The sequence below is a fragment of the Populus nigra genome, chromosome 9 (assembly GCF_951802175.1).
Source record: "Populus nigra chromosome 9, ddPopNigr1.1, whole genome shotgun sequence".
Lineage (NCBI taxonomy): Eukaryota > Viridiplantae > Streptophyta > Magnoliopsida > Malpighiales > Salicaceae > Populus > Populus nigra.
Genome location: NC_084860.1, coordinates 17,087,143 through 17,109,576, shown reverse-complemented (window position 1 = coordinate 17,109,576; position 22,434 = coordinate 17,087,143). Strand labels below are relative to the sequence as shown.

The 22,434-nt window shown below is 35.1% G+C and overlaps 5 protein-coding genes across 5 annotated transcripts; 4 read left to right on the top strand and 1 right to left on the bottom strand.

Moving 5' to 3' along the window:
- The first annotated feature begins 1,123 nt into the window (after positions 1-1,123).
- LOC133702841 (berberine bridge enzyme-like 28) lies at positions 1,124-2,842 on the top strand. The gene has a single exon (XM_062127162.1). The coding sequence runs from the start codon at positions 1,127-1,129 to the stop codon at positions 2,840-2,842; it is 1,716 nt and encodes a 571-aa protein (XP_061983146.1). The 5' UTR covers positions 1,124-1,126.
- A 377-nt stretch (positions 2,843-3,219) lies between these two features.
- On the top strand, positions 3,220-5,876 carry LOC133702808 (uncharacterized). Its single transcript, XM_062127121.1, has 6 exons — positions 3,220-3,874; positions 4,148-4,230; positions 4,327-4,462; positions 4,559-4,681; positions 4,943-5,385; positions 5,487-5,876. Exons 1-6 carry the CDS (start codon positions 3,220-3,222, stop codon positions 5,874-5,876), a joined length of 1,830 nt encoding a protein of 609 aa, XP_061983105.1.
- A 4,070-nt stretch (positions 5,877-9,946) lies between these two features.
- On the top strand, positions 9,947-11,096 carry LOC133703241 (transcription factor bHLH52-like). Its single transcript, XM_062127701.1, has 2 exons — positions 9,947-10,639; positions 10,727-11,096. Exons 1-2 carry the CDS (start codon positions 9,947-9,949, stop codon positions 10,928-10,930), a joined length of 897 nt encoding a protein of 298 aa, XP_061983685.1. The 3' UTR covers positions 10,931-11,096.
- Positions 11,097-12,253: 1,157 nt separating this feature from the next.
- On the top strand, positions 12,254-13,926 carry LOC133702807 (LRR receptor kinase SERK2). Its single transcript, XM_062127120.1, has 2 exons — positions 12,254-13,487; positions 13,577-13,926. Exons 1-2 carry the CDS (start codon positions 12,254-12,256, stop codon positions 13,924-13,926), a joined length of 1,584 nt encoding a protein of 527 aa, XP_061983104.1.
- A 1,918-nt stretch (positions 13,927-15,844) lies between these two features.
- On the bottom strand, positions 15,845-20,196 carry LOC133702717 (alpha N-terminal protein methyltransferase 1). Its single transcript, XM_062127046.1, has 9 exons — positions 19,869-20,196; positions 19,482-19,626; positions 18,840-18,898; positions 18,599-18,718; positions 18,173-18,274; positions 17,674-17,728; positions 17,405-17,502; positions 16,427-16,586; positions 15,845-16,151 (listed from the first exon to the last, which is right to left on the bottom strand). Exons 1-8 carry the CDS (start codon positions 20,145-20,147, stop codon positions 16,461-16,463), a joined length of 984 nt encoding a protein of 327 aa, XP_061983030.1. The 5' UTR covers positions 20,148-20,196; the 3' UTR covers positions 15,845-16,151; positions 16,427-16,460.
- Positions 20,197-22,434: the final 2,238 nt, after the last annotated feature.

Genomic DNA, 22,434 nt, shown 5'->3' with positions numbered 1-22,434 from the left:
ACAGCATAACAGATGTCTAGTCTAGTAAACGTGAGATACTAAAGAGCACCAACAATTTGTCGAAAGCGAGTGAGATCCGAGAATAACACAGTAGACGACAGATCAAGCTTGATGAAGCAACAAATCCTTAGCCTAATTTGAATTTGAGACATGATATATTCCAGTAATGTTCAATGAATCATGATTTTATACGATTTGACATGCTAGAGATGGCTAAATTAATCTCAAGTTGGACCAAATTATATATACCTTACCAGAGATTATTCACTACATTCAATCCCTTAAAAGATAATTCAAGAAATTAAACTAAAAGATTTAACTCAAGAAATAATTAATAGACTGCAAAGAAATTTCTTTATTTTTACCAACTAATCTCAACTTGGAATAATCTTGTACGTTTTAACTTTGAAAATCAGCTGGATCATTTTGAAGGACAATAATCGCATTGGACGTTTATAGGATTATCTTAATGGGAAATCTCTTGTTTTGGCAAACAATGATGAGAATTCCGTGCATAAAATTGACTATAAAAAAAATCTGTTCGGAGAGAAATATTTTTTGATATAATGGAAAACAACAAGATCCTATCAAACAGAAAATTTGCCTGCCAACCATGCATGCATGGATATGGAAGCTTGGGTTATCTACAGAAGTAATTAAGAATTAATAACAAGAAACTTAGTCTATTCGATAGTTATAAAAACCAATTGATCATTTTCTTAGTAAATTTACTTGAAGCTTGAACCACCCAATTTTTTCGATTGGATTGTTGATTTATGATTTATTATTCATGAACATTGATAAAATCTCTCTATTTTTTTGGATAATTATCAAGAAATAAAATCTTTCTATTTAGCAGGCATTATGATGACATAGCTTTAAAATTAAGGGCAGGATTCAAACAAGAAATTAATGGTTTAATGTAGATACCGATCATTGCCCATCAACTTACAATCTATAAATCCAAAAACAGTTTATTGAAATTTCGATGGCTAGATTGTCATTGCCCATGTAATAGAGCAGGAAAATACTAAGCAAGCCAATGCTATAACACAAGTGGTCAACTTCGTGTCTTGTCATACAAGTTGGCTATGATCCGTGTTTTGGAAATTTGATCGTGGTTGAAATGTCACCATCTTCTCCATTTATGGGGCAAAAGAATTTCACAAACAAGCACGTTAAGAACTATATAAATAAGGGAGCCTCTAGCACCTTTCTGTGTGCACAAAAGATTATCAGAATCATGAACTCTCCAAGTTCTTTGATGATCCCTTTCCTACTTATCTTTCTGTTTTCATTCTCAAGGGTAGCTTCTGCTGACCGTCATGAGGATTTTCTTCAATGCCTTGAGTCTCAAAACTTTAACTCCATTTCTAAGGTCATTTACACCCCAATCAACTCTTCATATTCTTCAGTCTTGCAGTTTTCTATACGAAACAGCAGGTTCAACACAAGTGCAACCCCGAAACCACTTGTTATTGTTACAGCTTTGAATGTAGCTCACATACAAGCTACCATTAGGTGTTCCCAAAAACATGGCCTGGAAATTAGGGTTCGAAGTGGTGGCCATGACTATGAGGGTCTCTCCTATGTTGCGGTTATAGTACCCTTTGTGGTCATTGATCTAATCAATATGCGAACAGTTACTGTTGATGTTGCAAATAAAACTGCATGGATTCAAACTGGGGCCACTCTAGGCGAAGTTTACTACGGAATCGCGGAGAAAAGTAGAACTCTTGCCTTCCCAGCAGGTGTTTGCCCTACAGTGGGGGCTGGTGGGCACCTTAGCGGAGGAGGAACTAGCATGATCATGCGTAAATATGGCATCGCTGTAGATCATATAATCGATGCACAATTAATCGATGTTAAAGGGAGAATCCTTGATAGAGCATCAATGGGAGAAGATCTATTTTGGGCTATTCGAGGTGGTGGAGGTAATACCTTTGGAGTAGTTGTTGCATGGAAACTAGAATTGGTTCCAGTTCCAGCTATTGTGACAGTATTCAATGTCACAAGAATACTAACAGAACAAGATGCAACAAAACTCGTTCATCGATGGCAATATGCGATCCCAAAGTTCGACGATGATTTGTTCTCAAGAATTTTCATATATAGAGCGAACTCTAATCAAGAAGGAAAGATAATGATACAAGCCGCATTCACTTCCTTGTTTCTTGGTGGAGTCGATAGGCTTCTTTCGTTGATGCAAGAGAGCTTTCCCGAGCTTGGTTTGGTGAAAGAAGATTGCATTGAAATGAGTTGGATCGAGTCTACGGTTTTCGCTGCTCAATTTCCACGAAATTCATCCTTGGATGTGTTGCTTAGTAGGAGATATTCCTCGAGCTTTTTCATAGGAAAAAGTGACTTTGTTAGGGAACCTATACCTGAAATTGCATTTGAAGGAATATGGGAAAGGCTCAGCCAAGTCGGTGTCCACTTGGCTGAATTGCAATTCACTGCCTACGGAGGAAAAATGGATGAAATTGCAGAGTCCAGCACTCCCTTTCCGCATAGAGCCGGAACTCTATTCCAAATTCAGTATGCAATCATTTGGTTTGAAGAAAGCATTGAGGCATATGCTAAAAATTCAAGTTGGATCAGAAAGCTTTACAGCTACATGACTCCTTATGTTTCGAAAAATCCCCGACAAGCATATGTCAACTATAGAGATCTTGACCTAGGAGTGAACAACCTAGAATACACGAGTTATAAACAAGCAAGCGTTTGGGGTACCAAGTATTTCAAGAACAACTTCGACCGGTTGGTGCATGTGAAGACTGCAGTTGATCCTGCTAATTTCTTCAGAAATGAACAAAGCATTCCTCCTCTTTCATCTTGGTAATTGTAGATTCTAAAAGATTACTGAATATTTGTAGATATAAGATATGATGTATAATAAAAGATGTGCTTATCGTATGTTCATGAATTACTGTGTATCGAGTTAGCCATGAGATGTACTTGTAGAAGATTATTGCATATTCTAATAAAGATTAATTATGTCTGTATAAATAAATAAAATAAAGATTTACTTTGTATTTCATTACTTTGCATTTCTTCAATGAAAATTCGAAATCCTCCTCTTAGAGGAGCTTAGAGAAAAGGGAAATTTTTTAATTTACCCTTAGGGTTTAAAGGGTGTCAATTTTATCCCATAAGTTTGGTTTATATCAATTTGGACCTTGGTTTCAATTTTCTCCTTTAGAGAGATTTCCAGAAATTATGGCATACAATATTTCTTTTTCTGACAGCAGCTATATAAAAAGCAGTCTCATTCCCAATGCTCTTACCCTATATACGGGACAGGGCACTCCTATTTTGAGAGAAGATGCTAGAAACCCTGCAGCTGCCTTAGGCCTTGACTCCCTTGTATTGGCCCAGATTGAAAGCCCAATTTATGGCAGTGGATCTCAAAGCCCATCTGACGTTCTCTCTATTTCATTTGGATCAAACAACGATTTAGCCCTTCAATCAACATATAATCCTCAAGCTGTAGTAATTCTGGAACCGCAACATATGAATCACCCAGTTATTTTACACTCTGATGCAAACACAAAAGAGAGTGCAGCTGCCTTGGGCCTTGACTCCCTTGTATTGGCCCAGATTGAAAGCCCAATTTATGGCAGTGGATCTCAAAGCCCATCTGACGTTCTCTCTATTTCATTTGGATCAAACAACGATTTAGCCCTTCAATCAACATATAATCCTCAAGCCGTAGTAATTCTGGAACCGCAACATATGAATCACCCAGTTATTTTACACTCTGATGCAAACACAAAAGAGAGTGCAACTGCTTTATGTGCAAAAACAAGAAGGAAGCTGCGACGTACAAAGATGATTACAGCTGATGGAAGTTTGAATGAAACAGTTAATAAGAGTGAGATGGATATTTAGGACTCAACAATACAGAGGTGTAACAGGAGGAACTTGCTAGCACATGACGAAAACAATAAACCTTCTGAGGGTGATGAGGTTTGTTTAATGCTGGAAATAGGAGAGGTTTTGCAAATTGAAAAACCTCACAATTTAGATGACTTCACATCCTATATAAATCAGCAAAGGCATAAAGAGAAGGCTGATTGGGAAGCATCCCAGTGAGTAGATGTTCCACTTTGTTCTGTAAGGATTTTAAATCTCTTTTCTTATGCAGATTCTTTCATGGAATTCTTGTGGTTTGGGTTAGCTAGAAAGAAGAGGACAATTTCAAAGTTAATCAGGGAATTTGATATAGAGGTTTGTTTTTTGTTTGAAACTAAGTTACAAAGTTACTCAGACAGATTGGTTTTTCAATTATGGAACGTCAGTAATGTTTCTTGGTTTGGTAATGAGGCTGAAGGTACTAAAGGGGGCATTCTGGCTATGTGGGATAACTCTAAGTTTGCGGTATCTTCAGTGGAGTATGGTCATGGTTGGATCGGGTTATTTGGGCAGAATGTCTTGACTGGCTTCTCAGGGGCGGTGGTAGGTGTTTATGCCCCTTGCAATCAAGCTAACAGACTTCTTCTTTGGAATGACCTTCGTATTCTGAAGCTTGTTTTTTAGTGTCCTTTGTTTTTAGCAGGTGAATTTAATGAAATTATGTTGCGAAGTGACAGAAGCAGCGGTTTCATTAACAAGGTGGGTTCAACGGCTTTTAGACTTTTTATTGATGATTGTAACTTAATCGAGTATAACATGTCAGAGGGTTTGTACACCTGGTTTCGTGGGGGATCCATGAGTAAACTAGATCGTATTTTTTCTAGTCCTTGTTGTCATTTGCAATTTCCCCTTTTGTCTCTTCGACGGCTTCCAATAGGGTTCTCTGATCATTGCCCTTTAATCCTAGGGGTTTTACCTGCAGAAAAAGGTTGGATTCCTTTCAAATTCATGGATTGTTGGCTCCATCATCCAAATTTTAAAGATATCATAAAGTGTATATGGGATGAAGCTTGCAATGAATTTTCAGGTCAGTTCAAGCTCATTAAGAAGCTCAGCTTTATGGTAACTCGGCTCAGACAGTGGAATAGGGTTGGTTTTGGGCATCAGGAGACTACTTTGGCATTGATCCAAACCAATATTTCAGCTATAGAAAAGAAATCAGAGTATGGGCAATTATCTACTGCAGAGCAGAACTCGCTTGATTCATTGATCAAGAAGCAGTGGCAATGTAATTTGCATATAGAAAGCATGTGGCGTCAAAAGTCTCACCAAATTTGGTGTCGCCTGGGCGATCGCAACATGCGTTTCTTCCATCTAGTTGCTAACTTCAGGAGGGCTAAAAACCATCTCCTGAAAGTGGTTCATAATGGTTCTGTTGTTGAAGGTTTATCGGTCATAAAAGATGCGGCAGTTAGCTTCTTCTCCAACTTATTCAGAAGTCCTGATAGATTCCGAATTGGTTCAGGGCCTGTTGGTTTTAAAACACTCTCGGCTTCTTCTTCAGCTAGCTTGGAGCGAGATATCACTTTGGAAGAATTAAAGTAGAGTGTTTGGGATTGTGATGAGAGCAGGAGTCCGGGTCCAGGCTTGCTTGGAATTTCATTGCAGATGATCTATTAAACCTGGCCAAGAATTTCTTCAAAACAGGTAGGCTTCCAAAAGGAGTCAATCATGCTTATGTTCATCTAATTCCGAAGATAGCTTCCCCGGTTGGCTTCAAAGATTTCAGGCCTATTAGTTTGATTCATGGCATTTACAAGATAATGGCTAAGGTTCTTTCTAGTCGTCTGAAAGCGGTTATGCATGACCTTATCAGTGAGAATCAAACAGCTTTCTTGGCAGGGAGGCAAATAATTGATGGGTTTTTGGTTGCCAATAAAGCAGTTCATTCCTTGAAAAGATACAGAGTGTCGAGCCTTATCTTTAAGGTGGATTTTCACAAAGCTTTCGATAGTGTGTAGTGGGATTATTTAGAGCAAGTTATGAGGTATATGGGTTTTGGTGAAAAATGGATTAATTGGATCAACACTTGCATCTCCACTGTAAAATTATCAGTGTTGATTAATGGATCTCCTTCTAAGGAATTCTTGATGAGCCGTGGGATTCGCCAAGGTGACCCCCTTTCTCCATTCCTTTTTCTAATTGCAGCAGAGGGATTATCTGTTTTGTTTCAAAGAGCAGCTTCAAATGATCTTTTCAAAAGTATTCCTTTTGGAGACAGCTTTTGCCTCAATCACCTACAATATGCAGACAACACTTTGATCTTCGTGCCTGCTAATCTTCATATGGTCAAAACAGTTAAAAGGATCCTGTTGTGGTTCGCTATTTGTTCAGGTTTGCACATTAACTTCCATAAAAGCTCTTTAATTGGCATAAATATTGGGGAGGATACTTGTGCTAGTATGGCATATTCAGTCTTTTTCAGATTTGATTCCTTGCCTTGCTCTTATCTGGGCATGCTTTTAGGATCCAATCCTAAAAGATTGTCTATATGGAAGCCTATTATTGAGAATTTTAGAAGAAAGTTGAGCATGTGGAGAGGTCGTATGCTTAGTATGGCAAGGCGTATTTGCCTAATCAAAAGTGTCTTGAGTTCATTGTTAATATATTATATGTCTTTTTTTCTTATGCCAAAAGGTGTCTGTAATATACTAACATCTATTCAACGAAGATTCTTGTGGTCTGGAGTGGCAAAGCAAAAGAAAAATTGCAAGGTACAGTGCTTTACATAGCATTTTCCCTAGGCTTTACCAAAATTCTACTTTTCGGAATGGTTTGGTTAATGAGATGGGTCAATGGGTGAATGATCAATGGCGATGGAATTTGGTTTTGCGTAGGAAGCTCTTATCTTATGAAGAGCAACAATATCATCATTTGCTCTCATTGCTAGAGCCAACGATAATTCGGCAAGGAAAAGATGACAAACTTATATGGCCATGCAATTCTAATAGAAGCTTCTCAGTTAAATCCTGTTGCACCCTAATTGATAATACCTCCTCTGCGAATGACAGAGTCTTCGAAACCAATGTTTGGAGTAAAGGGGCCTTTTCGAAAGTTCAGGTGTTTCTCTGGTTAGCAGTACAGGACAAAGTTAGTACAAGAGCTTTTCTCCATCAACAGACTGTTTTGTCTACCACACAAGCTTCATGTGTTTTTTGCAGCTCAAATTTGGAAACCTCAGAGCATCTTTTTATACATTATAACTTTTCTAGGAGTGTTTGGATGAAAGTTTTGGATTGGTGGGGTATCCAATGTTGTTTACCGAGAACACTTGACTCGCTGCTTCTGCAGTGACCCGAAATGGTACATGGAAAATTCCAAAGATCAGCTTGGAGACTAATTTCAAGTAGTACTATTTGGGGTATTTGATTGCTGAGGAACAAAATTGTTTTTGAGGAGGGAACTATAAACTTGTTTGATTGTTTTTAACAGACTTCTTCTTGTTGTTTGTTGTAGTAGATTAGTTTTTTTTCTTTTTTTCATATCCCTTGTATTTCTCTTTGGCTATTCACTTTTTGAGGAAAATATGTGAACAGCATAATGAAGGAGGAATCCCTAGCAGAAATTAGGGCTTTATTTGTTTCAATTTCATACAATACGTAATGATTTAAACTGTCATTCTTAACTCTAAATGGGCTATCAGTATCACGCAAGTAATTGATTACGAAGCGGTAGTTTACATGTCTCTGCAACGCTACGGATAATATCAAAATAAATTTTGAATATAATAAAAATTATTCATGTTATGAATAATTATTTCATATTATTATTAAATTTATTTCATTATATGGGTTAATTTAAAAACTTTTTGAATTAAATCTTTATGTAAAAATTATTTTAATATGATTTAATTGATTTGGTCAGTCTAAAAACAAATCTAGCCGATTGATAAAAAAAATTATAATAATAAAATTGACAGAAAAAAACTTTTTATCTATTTTTTTATTTTATTCAAGTTTAAAATTAAATTGTGTGAGAATTGTCTCGATATAATCGAGTCAACTTGATCTATACAAAAATAACTTAGATGAATTTTAAAAAAATCAATTCAGAAAAAAATAAAATTAAAAAAAAAAGCTGAATAGGAAATAAAAACAATTACTTTTTACAAAAATATATGTGGCACGTTTGAAGCAGGTGAGTTGATATTGGTATACATCTAAGGCTCGGCATTTCGGACAGTGCATCATCTAGCAATCATAAGCCAAGATGACACAAATCTTGAAAATATAATGATTATGTTTGGTACTATGATATATATCTATATATATTAGAAAATATTTTTTATTTAAAAATATTTTAATTTTTTTTTATTTTTCATTTGAATTTGTGCCGGTTTGTTTAAAATATTGCTGTGTTATTTTATCAAAAATATTTTTTTAAAAAAAAAAAACCATGTTAGAAAGGAAAACATCAGAGAGGTAGAAAACATGTTTTAAATGATTAGTGGGTTGTCTGTTGTTGCCTGCTTGTTTATTTTATTTTTACACATGCATTATGAGAAATTGAATAAAATGATTAATTAATTAGTTAAGAAATTAATTAATATTGGTAATTATGACACGTAAGGGCTAAATTGATAGATTGAGGATTCCACTGAAATAACTGCGATTAGAAATAACAAGCAATCGACCAAAGTACCAGCAGCTGAGGCCAAGTGGATATTTTGTCTTTGGCCCAGTAAAGTAAACATGGGAAAGATTGAAACTTTTGAGAGAGGAGAAAACAGAGAACAATAGAACCTCTCATAAACCCCAAACAATGAAGAAAGATCAAAGCTTTAGCTTACTGTAACGTTCTGTCTCTCGACAAACTTGTCTTTGATAAGGTAAATTGTTCATCTTTCATTTTATGTTGTCATTTCTTGTATTTTATTTTGATTTTAAGAACTTTTCAATATACTCTGGATGAAAAAAAATAACTATGCTTAATATTACTAATTATTATTATCGAATAATCATTGATGCTCAACAAATTAAATCAAGAGTAACTGCAAGGTTAAGTAATGAGGTAGTAAAATATAGCAGCCGCCATGCATGCAAAGTAACGGTTTATAGAGAACAAATGGGAAACCCTAGCTAGCTTGCAGCTAAAGAAAAAAACCACCCCTATGACGAGCTATAATTTAGTGCTCCCCAATAATTAGGAGTTGGTTACTCCATCTTCCACCCATAATCCCCCCCTTAATCTCCTACAAATACTCTAACTTCCCACTTCCCCACTCCTCTCCCTCTCCTCCTCTCTCTCACTCACATAGTTAACAATATTCAGCAAGTCTTCTACTTTTCAAGCTGTTTGCCTCTGTGTCCTGTTAGGTGTTAGTTTGATAAGGTTTGTTAGTGAGTGACTTTAGGTCTACCTGAATTCAAAAAGACATTATTATATCTACAAGTATCTTAATCTCAGGTACCATATCTTTCTGTTTCTTTATCTCTTAATGTCTTGTGGATTTCCTTTTATATATAGTATATGTCTTTCTTAAGTATCTTACATTTGTCTTTTGTCCCATGATTTTGTCTGTATAATATTCTCTTTCTTGGATCTTTTCTAAGTTGTTAGCTTCTTGGCTAACTTCTTCAGCTTAATTCTATCAATTCTTCTGTGTGTGTTTTTTTTCCTATGCTCAAATGGGTTATGCTTCTCCACACTATTTCCTCTTGTCATTTCATGTGTCTTCTTGTTGTTCGAACTCGAGATCTCTGAAGATAAGGAGGACATGGATCTATGTTCTAGTTGAGCTATAGGCTTGTTCGCCGGCCTATTTGTCTTCCTTTCACTCAAGAATTTGTTGGGTTTTTTTAATTATTGATTGCAATAACTAGCAGCACTCAAGCTTAGTAATTAGTACTAATTGTTGAAGTTAATGATAACTGATACATATATAATGAATGATATACAGCCGTAATTCAGATAAGTAACTGCTTTTTGTTGGCTTTTGTACTCTAATTAGTATAGAGTTTCTCTTTAGCTTATGATTTCCCAAATTCTGATGGAGTTTGTGATCTTTTTTCTTTTCTAGATTCTATCTTCCATGGCTCTAAGCTTTTGTTCAAACTTGGGCTCATCGCTTCAGCATCACAACCTTCAAGAGTTGACAGAATATCCACAAGGCGACATAGAGATAGGAAATGATCAGCTCTTTGCTTGCAATGACAACATGATGTTTTCAGATGCTTTCATCAACCCTTTGTATGAGGTTGAGGAGCAGCTAGTTTACTCGGATAGCTACACCGATCTCCTCCCATACTTCTCTTCTCCTTCAGATAACATAATCTCTCTCTCCCCCGAAATCTTTCCTCTCCAAGATTTTGAGTCCTACCACTACCCGAAACGCCCAAAAACCTACACAGATCATTTCAACTCAACTTTTGAACCGAATTTCTTCGAAGGATATGCTCCGAATCCCAATCCAGGACTCCCAGAATTATTTCCAGAAATCCCAACCCCGGAACCTAAGTTTCAGGTTCCAATAACGTTCAATGCTGGGAGGACTGATCAGAGTGTGATGAATCCAAAGAAACCAAGTACTGGAGTGAGCTTGTCTACACAGAGCATCGCTGCGCGTGAGAGGAGAAGGAAGATAACCGAGAAGACACGGGAGCTTGGAAAGTTTATTCCTGGTGGGCATAAGATGAACACTGCTGAGATGTTCCAAGCTGCTTCCAAGTATGTCAAGTTCTTGCAGGCTCAAATTGGAATTCTTGAACTCATGGGGTCAACTCAGGTAAAATCTCATTCTCTTTTAAATTTCTTGGCAGGTACTGAAAATGTTCTTCAGATTTAGAACCTATGTGTTAAATAAATGTTACAGGAAAACAAAGGGCCAATGCACACACAGGAACTTCAAAGTCTCCTTGTAACATCTCCAGCAATTCAAGAGAAGTTGTACTCAGAAGAGAAATGCTTGGTTCCAAGAGATTTTGTCCAAACCATTGCTAACGATTGCCAAATCCAATCAAAACCCTGGGTCATTGAGGAGATTGATCAGTTGTTGGGGGGTCAATTGCTTGGATAGTTGATAGCAGTTGGATCAGTCAAGAGGGTGCATTTTTTGTGTGCTTTTTTGCTCATGTCTAAGTGGAATCTGTTGATAAATTTTTTTTCCTGCCGTAATTATCTTCAGTTTAGTTGCTAATTGTTAACTTTCCTTGTTGTAATGTTAGCAATAGGTGCTGACTGCTGACTGTCAATCTTCCCTTTAGTTTTAGGTCCTAATTTTATCAATTTCTTGTAAATTTCTTGTTTTCATGAAATGTATTGATTAATTTCCTTTATTTTAAGAGTTTTCCTTTTATTGATGTAAAATATTAATAATATTGGTGTTGATGATTGATCACAATTATAAATACATAAGTTGTGTATATAATAAAAAAAATATACTAATTATTAAAAAAAATATGTCAACTATATTAATAATAATAATATATTTAATACAACATATCATATAACAAGTATTAATAAACTATTTCAGATCAATTATTTTTATTAAAATTACATTGTTTTTTTAACCTATTAAGTTTGTTAGGTTAACCGAGTTTTATTATATCAATATTTTTTTATTAAATTTAAAACCCAAGTTAATCTTCAAATCACAAGTTTTTTATTATTAAACCTGATTGAGTTTAATAATTATACTTCCAACAGGTCAAAGTTTCAATAATTCATGTATAATTAATTATTATATTCTAAAAATTTTTATTAATGATCAAAGATAGATCGAGTTTGTCGGGTCAATAAAAACATGATCAATTCAATTAAATTTCAATCTTTTCCGATTAAACGTAAAGCTTGACACAAATTAAGTTATGTATCACAAATTTTCTAAGTTAACTTATTAGATTAGATGAGTTTTAATAACTATGTTTATTATAAACCAAAGTCTCAATGATATGTAAACAAGAATCATATTGTAAGAATTTTTATTCATAAGAATGCTCAAAACTTCAGTTTTTTTTTATTGGAAACACATTTCTTGACAGTTTTATAAAATTATTGGGTCATGTATCAAAAACTAAATTGATTTTCTTTTTGTCATAATATCATTGAATATTTTTTAATCCACTAAAACTATGTCCAACTCTCTAATTTACTTGTATCAAGACTACAGAAGAATATTTTACTTCACCTAAATCATTTAAGGTTTGAATTTTTGTTTAAATATTTGACCCAAAACAATTTGATGAGATACATTGTCCTCTCCCTGGCACGGTAACCACCAAATTTGGCACTACAAATTCAAATAATAAACCTTCTAAAACTTCCACGTTGCAAATGCATGCAAACCGCTTGAAACTTTGGATATCTATCTGACTTTCAGAGACTTCTCTCAACTTCTTTCATGGCTTCTCTACGTTTTCTCCTTCTGTTCACAACGTTATCACTCACAGTTTCTTCAGCAATCTCAGGATCAGTAGTAGAGGACCTTGCAAACTTGCAACCCCCATCAGATTTCAACACCACAGTCATGAAAAACTGTCAACACAATCCTTCTCTCAGATACTGCAACTCCTCTTCTATGGACCTGAAAGAAATCTTCAAGTTCACCATTGTTGCAAGCCATCTTTGCAATGAGTCAAAGAATCCGAATTGTGTCCATTCTTTCGACAATATAGACCTGCGAAACAGGCCGAAGATGGCACCACTCTACTTGTCATACAGTTTTTTTTGGAAATACTGCCCTTTAACCATTCTTTCCATTGATTTGTCAAACATTTCTTTAAAGGGTAGTTTTCCTAAAGAAGTTATATGTTGTGACCAAATCCAGGCTCTTGATTTGAGCCTTAATGGCCTTACCGGCGAATTCCCAATCGAGAGCTTTGCTCCTCTTACCAACCTTACGTCTCTCAACCTGTCATATAATTATTTTTCAGAGAGTAAAATCTCAGATTCTCAGTTTTTCAAAAGGTTTAATGCTTCAAGTTTTATTTATTCCGGTATCCTTCCAAGTGACAGGAACTATACAATCAAGGCCATATTTTTACTAGTTGGATTTCCAATCTCTGTGATTCTAATGGCGGTTTGCTTTGGATGGCTGTGTTTTCAAAGGCCGGATTACTTACCAAGAATGTTTCAAAGAAAGCACAAGTTTACACCGTCAATGCTAAGGGCAGCAACCAATGGGTTTTCAAGAAAAAACCAGATGGTCAGAAGTGAAGGAGTAGAAATTTATAAGGGAACTTTGCGAGACAGTACTCAAGTCAGGATTGAAATTTACAGGGGTTGCATTTCAAGGGAGAAACGCAAGGAATTTGTTGAGGAGTGCAAGGTTCTTGTTGAACTATGCCACAAGAACTTAGTTCAAGTATTAGGTTGGTGCAGTAACAGAAATCAGAGAGCCATTGTTACTGAATGGACAGATGGAGAGACTATTGAGATGTGGCTATCAGGTTCAGCTCCTCCATGGAAGCAAAGGTTGAAGATGCTAATTGGGGTGGTGGACGGCATGCGTTATTTGCAGGAACATTGGCCTGAAGTTGTGTATGATCTCAGGATAAACAGTGTGTTGCTCTCGGACAATCATGAGCCACTCCTTTCAAGGTTTCAGGTTGGAGATCAATACAGCAACAACAAAAGTGTGTGCTCTCCTATTCATAGCTATCCCTTATTTCTCTTGTTTTTGTATGGTTTGCTTGACTGATATCTAATTTTCTTGGTACTTCAGAAATTCACAAGTTTGGAATATTTCTGCTAGAGATCATAACAAATAGGAGGTCACAGGAATTTGAGAGAGGTGAGGCTGGTTTGATTGAGGATGTCAGAGATAATTATCCTGAAAACTTGCACAAAGTGATTGATGCAAGAAAGAAATTGCCAGAAAATATGTTTGATCAAGCTAAACATGGAATAGAACTGGGATTGATGTGCACTGACCAATCAATCAGCAAACATCCAAGCCTGAATCAGATATCCCATATGATAAACAAAGTCTATGAGTCTTGCCTGGAATTAGCGCCCCAGAACCATAAAAGATCTCATGGAGATGGAGGTAAAGGACACAAACATGTTCAATGAAGATGATCTGATAACATCTTGGATCTTACTAGTTTCAATTATAGTACAGATTCTATAAGCAGCAAAATTTGCAAGTGACTGTGTTAGAACTTAAGTGTATCGTATATATTCTTTGTAATCAGATGCATTTGCTATTGTTTTTAATGATTATATTGCAATAAAACATGGAAGATGCAACCTCAGCTCTCGAACCATTACAAGACTAGGCATCTTTTCGTTTGTTTGATGAAAATTTTCCACAGGAAAAAACAAGATGATCAAAGTAAGCAGCAGAAACAGAGAAAACCAGACCTAAAAGATCTGAAACTGGTGATACAGTCATAGAACATCACATGTAGCAGTCAATGGATCGAATACACACCTGTGGTCTTGAAGATGACTTCCTCGTGACTGTAGTTGTAGGAAAGGATTCTAGCAATGGTGAGTCCAGACTCTAGGCATGGGATGCAGAATGCCCAAACCAGCTGCAAAGTAGCATAACCACCAAGGCTTTTGTGTTTTGCTTGTCATTTCACCAAACCCCATTAGCATCCCAAAGTACAAGTTATCATGCCACACAACCTTTTGATAGCACCCCTAGGCAGACTGAGAAACAATTAGGCAGTAAATAAATGGCTACTAGCTGTTCAATCTCAAGATTTCTATTCGATCATCAGGAGTTTTCATTTTATCTTTAGCTAAGACCTAGGAGGCTACTAGCCGGAGGTGAAAAATCTACTGGCGAGGTTAACATGGGCTGCTATTCTGCTGTTATTGCAGGCATACTTTATTAGCTCGGCGTAGTTAAGCAGGTTAACATGGAAAACCAATTATTTGAAGCTTAACCTATATATTAAACTAAAAAATATTAATTTAGCGAAATATAATTGATCCAACCAAATTTGAGTTTGGATAACTTCAATAATTTTAAAAAAAAAAACTGATCGGATCAATTTCAATAATTTTTTAAAATAAAATAAAATTATTTTAACTAAAATAATTAACACGGATTAACTTAATTATCCGTGAATTAACAGTGACCTAGTGCTTCCCTAAACTAGATCTATTGCAAGTATGCACTGGGCAATTCTAGTCCTCCTGTTTCCTATTGTCAACTATAAACTCTCTACCGATAAACAACACAGACAAAGTAGAAGTTCTTTCATTACTCGGAACCCCCAGCTGGTCAGGAATGCCTGATATTTCTAAAATCTTAGTAGTTATTTGAAAGTTTGTCATAATTTTCTTAGCAAAAATGCTTCTACAACGTAGTGGAATTTATATTGAACCTTCAAATGCAGAGAAATCTTCTAGTCTCTCAATACATATAAACATTGATTATTTCGACGAAACAGCAAGAAAATTGAACGAAATATCATAATCATTCCTTGTGGGGGAATTGACAAATGAATATTATAACTATTTTGGGCACTGAAAATATTAAATTTTAAAGGTAAAATCAACTGTAAGGGATAAACTCCACTCAACAGACCTATAGATAAGGAGATAAGAACTTGAAGTTCAAACTCCATGGCGGCCAGGTCAGTTTCTTGGTATAATTAAGAGTCACTGTTGGCTGCTGTAGAGCATCTCTGAGTTCTAGTATGTCTTAGTTACAAAAATTGAGGCTGGCAATTTAAGAGTGTTATTATAATTGTTTTTTAAAATGTTTTTTATTTAAAAATATATTATTTTAAAAAAAATTGTTTTTTATATTAAAGCATCAAAATAATATAAAAAAAAAACAAAATAAAATAATAATTTGAAACAAAAAAAATAATAAAATTTCAAATTTTTTCAAAAACACTTTTAAAACACAAATACAAGCTTGTTGTTCTTTAACTCAACATTCAATTTCCCGCAGCAAGTTCATTTCATTCCATTTTCCAGCATCAAGTTCATTATCATTTTCCAGTAGAAGGCTTGTTACACCCACCCAAAAAAGCTAAGCTGGTGATATATCATTCTATCTAGCAGTCAAAGGAACACAAAAATCTTGAAATATCCAGTGTTCTGTATTAAAAACATGTAGTAGACTCTAAATTAACCAGCCCATCTCGGATCAGCTATTATACTCTTGAATGTGACTTCCTCACTCAACAATGGCAGGAATGAATTTGGTCAGTTCACCGAGCCAGAATCAAAGATAGCTATCAAAGCACCTGTCTCCAGCTCGTCAATTCATTAAGCCAGATTAGAATCCCAAATTACAGGCTTTCATGCTGCAGTAGCACCCCCTTGACCAACTGAGAAACAAGCAGTGAATAAATGTTTGTCAGTTTCTTTCACGGAGGTCACAATATACCAATTGATTTTGCGAGTTGAAAACAAAGCAGAACTTTAAAGCATGTCATGACAATGATAACATCTTAGATATTGTAATTAAACTGATGAGAAGAAGTTGCAGACATCTTTTTACGAGGATTTCAAACTCGTTAAAAATGTAGAAAAAATAAGTTCACCATCTAATCTCAAATGGTTTAAGTTACAGACATTTGTTTCTGTAGGAGTAGTTACTCACCATTGGCAACAATTTAAAGCTCGAGAAATTTTTTTCATTTGATTATCCCAGGTCGATTGGCTTGAACTTTGGATCTGGCCTTCATGACTCTCTTTGGAATATCAGTTGTTAAAGCATACATCTTCACAGCAAATAGCTCCTTGGGAAGTCCCTTTTGTTCCTGATTAAGCCAATGAAAGTAATCAAATGAACAACATCAATGCAAAGTCTCTTTGGTGTGCAGTACAAGCAGCAATTCACTATCAACATCTCCGTTCGACCATCAGGATTTTTTATTTTATATTTAGCTAGGACCTCGGATACTGCTAACTGGAGGTGAAAATTTTGCTAGTCAGGTTACATGGCTTCAGGGAGAGAGGAGAGCTCTACGAATCTGAATTTTTTTTTTTTCCAACTCAAATTGGTAAATTACTCAATTAAAAATAATAAAAATAGATCTCAAATTTTAGTAAATACAAGTAAAGCAATAAAGTTATGTATTACACATAGATTAAAAATCAGTTACAATAATGATTGATGCAGCTGGTAGAGGACAGCTAACCAGAAATATGTGTTGACCCATACTGTCATGTCCAAAAATGGGCTGCCAAATTGCAGTTCTGCACTGGGCATTTCTAGTGCAATTTCTGATCATCAATCCACTAATATCTGTTGGGGTGCAACTTAAAGCATTGCATCATTACTGGTTTGTGCCCCAATTTAAAGCTCACGAGCTATATCCCTACCTAAACTAACAACAAGAAACTTCAACTGTGGTGCAGGGATGCAAATAGACTGCTTTATCAAACCAACTGCAGATGCAAATGCAAATACAGCTCTAAGAGTCCCTTTGGGAACACATTCTCACATTGCTACACTTTTTGCAATGAAGCTGAATTGAGTAGGATAAGTAGAGAATATTGATAGAAAGCCATATAAGGTGAACTAGTACAAGCACCTTTAGTTGTCTATTTCAAGTTAAAATGCATAGAAGCTAACCCTTGATTTGTAGAGATGCAATCCACACCGACTAAAGAGCCCCTTGAAGTATGAATCAGACCTGGTTATGCTTCGATCATCTTTGTCCAACACAAATCCTGAAAACATGCAGTTTGAGTTCAGAAGTCAATAACATTAGATCCTTGCAGCAACTGCAAGTATACTTTTCTGTATGGACATCAAGCACTTCGAAGGTGATTTCATAATCATCTTCAATGGAAAGTGGGCCAATACATTTTTTCACTATGAAATAGAAGGAAGCAAAGTACCACTTCTTGCAAGATTCTCCTTCAAGACAAAAAATCCACCAGGTTTGAGGCCAATCTGCAATCAGCATGAAAATTAAAGAAATGACAGTACATACTATGGAAATGTAAGCTTTCACCCCCAAAATGCAACCCCAGCCACCTAGATGGTGGAAGTCAAGAACATCATGTATTTGATAAAGTTACTCGTAAGCAATTAGACTTTTAACTTCAAGATTTTCTTTCTAAATAATGATAGATGTAAATCTTACTAGTTTTTTATAGTACATGTTATAATTTTCTTGGAAAAAATGGCAACTACAAAATTGGTAAAATACAAAATGAACACTTGAAATGAAGAGAAATGTAGTCCTTAATTAACACACAAGGACAAGTCATGTTATTTCAACAAAACAACCAAAAAATCAAGAAAATATCATAATCATTCCTTGTAGATGAATAAATGTACACTATAACTGTTTGGGTATTTAAAATATTAAACTCAAGGCCAACGTTGATTTACCTTAGCCCTATTGAAAAATGACACAAAGTCATCATCTGTGAGATGCCCAATACACCACTGAACCCAGATAACATCATATCTTCCTGCATCTGGTGTAAATTCCTAAAGGCAAAGGCAAAGGCAAGCAAACTTCATTTACTGAAGAAAAAAACAAAAGCAAAGAAAAAAATAGTGAAAGGTAAGCTGGGCTATAGCTATTAATTTACAATGCACATTATATTCAACCTTTTAAATGTACTTTTCAAATGTAGTGTGATTAGAAAAATCCTTTCAATGTATAATATACTGTAGGAAAGAAATAAATTTGGAAAATTATATATTAAAAAAAAATAACTGATTCATTGTGACTCTGCAAACTAAATTATATTGATTCCAATTTCATTCTAGAGCAAATCAAGCTTTCAAATCAATCTAAGAGTGTGTTACCTGAAGGGGGACACAATAAAAATTAGTGGCCTTGTGCTTATCCAATGCTATATGATTTTCTTGGACCAAGCTTTCACGGGCAGCATCAAGGAAATGCGACACTGGCTCAAGAAGATCAACCTGGAAAGAGAATGAAAAGATTAATGAGCTGCATCAGGATTTTATAGTTGTAGAAAGGCACAAACAACTCATAGTTCATACATCTAGTAATATACAGGGACATAAGGATCAATGGCCTTACCTCATTGAAATACCTTATGAGAAGATTCTTGGTGATTCTCCCAATACCAGAACCACAATCTGCAGAGTTTCAACTTTAGAGTACTGACAAGCGATGTGCATGGCCAATAATTAAGCTGATTAAGATTAAAGATCTTGAAATAGTAGTTAAAACTTTTTTAAGAATTAAATGATATCTAACACAATAGAATCCTATGACCAAGATGCAGCTTCAAAACGTGTTATACGGGCACTACATGCAGAGACTTTTGTTTTCCTAGCGAGCCAACACATAGTAGCATCAATATTCAGTGACAATTGCTATCATAATGATACCATTATAAATGTCAAAAGTGATACATGAGCTTCATTAGCATCTAGAAACAATTCTTACTCGAAAACTAGTCATAATTCTGTAGCACACCAACTAATCTAAAGCGCTCTATTCACTTCCTTCTCGTATATGAAACTTTCTCAAATGCTAAATGTAAATAGACAGCCTTGTAAGCAAAATTCAGCTTCACCCACCTAAATAAATACTAGAATCATTAAAAATATGTGTTTCGCATATAAAACATGTTCCCATCACCAAATGACAGTGAAAAAAACTCAAAAGTTTGCTACTTTAAATTCAATACTCAATAACACAGTGAAAAAAGAATACCAAGAGCAACAAGATGCCTGTCAATTCCTCCGTCAACAAACAGTTCAGCTAAAAGGGTCTGTAGAAACCCTTCACTTCCCTTCACATCAGCATCATTCACATGCCCATATCCACCTAACACTCCATTCACTGATGCCTCCACACCCTTTAAACCAAACCACAAAAGGTCCAAAACTTTATTAAAAACAACAAAAACCCACTTTAATTTCTGCATCAAACTTCCATCTTGTTTCAATTGGGTCCTCAAAAACACACCCATACACTTCAAAAAAACAAAACTTTTAACAGAAAACAGCAAAAACCCATTATATTACTCTCATCAATCTTTCATCTTTCTCAATTGGGAGCTCAAAAAACACAAATAAAGAAACAAACAAACAAACTTACTTCCCAATAAGCAACACCATCACGGTACCATTGAGTCTTCTTGTTAGTGTCTCCAGTGTGTTCTAACCACATTTCATCTGGATTTTTGAATTCACGGCCATCGGAATCTGTGCCCGCAGCTTCCATTGGAGACTGTATGGCAGCTGCTGTGTAGTGCTTGTGGAATCTCGTGGGATGGCAGTAAATTGTGGTTTGGAGGGAAAGATGGGATTTTTTATAGGGTTTTTGGGTATAGCATAAAGGTCCAAATCTATACGGATGAGTGTTAATTAGGTGCATTATTCAATTCAATTCATGACTTTTTCTTTTTTTCTTTTTTTCTTTTTTTTTTTTTGAAATTCATCCATGACTTAAACTGTAGAACAAGGGAGTCATAAACAATAATTTTTTGGTATGCCGTTTTTTAGTCCTTATAGTTTTCGTAACTTCTTACTTTAGCTCTCAAAGGTTTGAGAGTCCTTGGATTTATCTCTAGTGAATAGGTATCTTCTAGGAGAATTAACAAATTTTGCTTTGTAAACCAAAAAATTAATTCCTTTACATCTTTTCCATCAATGTTTGATGCTATTTTCAATATTTTATGCAATAAATTGAAGTATCTTGAAGAAGATTTGATGTGATCTGGTTTAAAAATGTGATTATATTAGATGTAAGGATCAAATTGATAAATGTTTGATTTGTTAAGGATAAAATTGATAATGTAAATTGCTTTAGGACAAAATTGAGATTATCACCATGCATTAGGTATTAAAATGAGGTTTTTCCTTCTTTCAATTACTACATCCTATAAGATTATGAGTCGAAAATAATATTTTTTTGTCTTCCATGTGAATTGAAGTATTTTAGCATGTAATTATGTGTCGAAGATGAAATTGCAGTAAATTGTTAGATGATTGACATTCATACTTGTTTCAGTAAAGGTTATTTAGAGTTTTTATTTGCGTTTCAAAAATGTATTTGGCATAAAAATATCTTTTGTTTTCTGTTTTGTTGGAAAACTATGAACACACTATAAGTCTTATGAAATCAGTGAACTGTTTTGTACGAAATTCCACCATGCAATCAAGATACCACGAAAACATTATAGATAATCAGGTGCCAAGAGTAGAAGTAGCAAGCCATCAACTAGTTATTACTAGCCTTTGTTTTCTCATTACATAGAGGTGAGGCCAAAACCAAGACAGGCTTTGTACTGAGGTAAGTTCTTCTGATTGAAGTACTGATTGATAAGAGACACTGCAAAATATAGAAGATGCAATGTGAGGCATGTTCATCAATGCTTCTTACAATTTAGGAGAGCAAATGGCAACAATTTATGCATCGCGGATGATAAATTTTTGGATTTTGTCTACTAATGTATTCTGTCATCTTTAAGATTGTGGTCTGAGTTTGACTTATGGTAAGCAAACATGAAAAAGGGATGCTTAAAACATATGAAGTTTAGGGATTTAGGTGGTTTCATGGTTATGAACAGTTTATTGTGAATACACTATAACCGGATCATGTGAAAAGCCTAGCAAGCTTATTTATGAACTAGTGTAATAGAGTTAAGTTCAAGAAAAGACTGAAACATACTGATGATTAGTCGAACAGAAAAACCCATAGCTTTTGATATGCCTTGTTGAATTAGATTTAAATTCGGTCATGAGATTATACAGGCCTAGTTCTATAGAGAATTGGCTGTCCATAACTAGTTAATGTTGGAAAGTCCTTCAAACTAGTCTTAAAGGATGAAACTAGTCGCAAGGATGATGTTCTTTGATTTGGTTTTGTTATTTTCTTTTTATTTTCTGGATTTCCATTTTAATTTTGAATTTTTTGTTGTTTCTTCTATTTGATTCTTGTAAGGTTCAGCCATTGACATAATTAAGTATGAATGAGGGCTTTAGTTGTTTGAGATTTTTTTGTGCTTGTTTTCTTCGGCTGCGTCAGGTTATTTTCTGGAATTTACAAACGAAGAGTTTATGATGAACATCCTGGGATTTAGATAACACAAGTGACTAACCTAATCTAGACTATATTCTTGTTTGTTTTGATGAAAAATATGTGACTATGACTACTTAGGTGCTTGCATGTGTGAAACCAATATGAAGATATGCAGCTCTGTCATGAAATTCCTGCCAGGTTCATCAACTCCATTGAATTTTATCCTGCAACATAATCAGAACGTATTGGACCAGTTCTTGAGGCAAGATTCCTGGAGCTTGCAACATCAAAGTTGGATTCCCTGTCTCTACAAGTGTCAACTGTGATGCGTAAGTATATTATTGTTACCTTATAGGTTCCATTGATTCTCCTCACAAGCTTGTGCACCCACTGATAACTAGCAAATGATCAATTGGGCCCTGGTGATTTGCTTATGCTTTGATTTTGGTTTTGCAGGATTCACTTAGATTTCTTACAGTGGATCGAAGTCGAGCAGTGACCGAGGAGGTTCTAGGAGAGTGAAATTTACTACTAAGCCATGTTTATTTTCTAGAAAGTATTATTTTTTTTAAAGTAAATTTCAGGAAAATAAATTATTTTCTAATATTTGGTAGTGTAATAAAAAAATAAATTGGAAAAC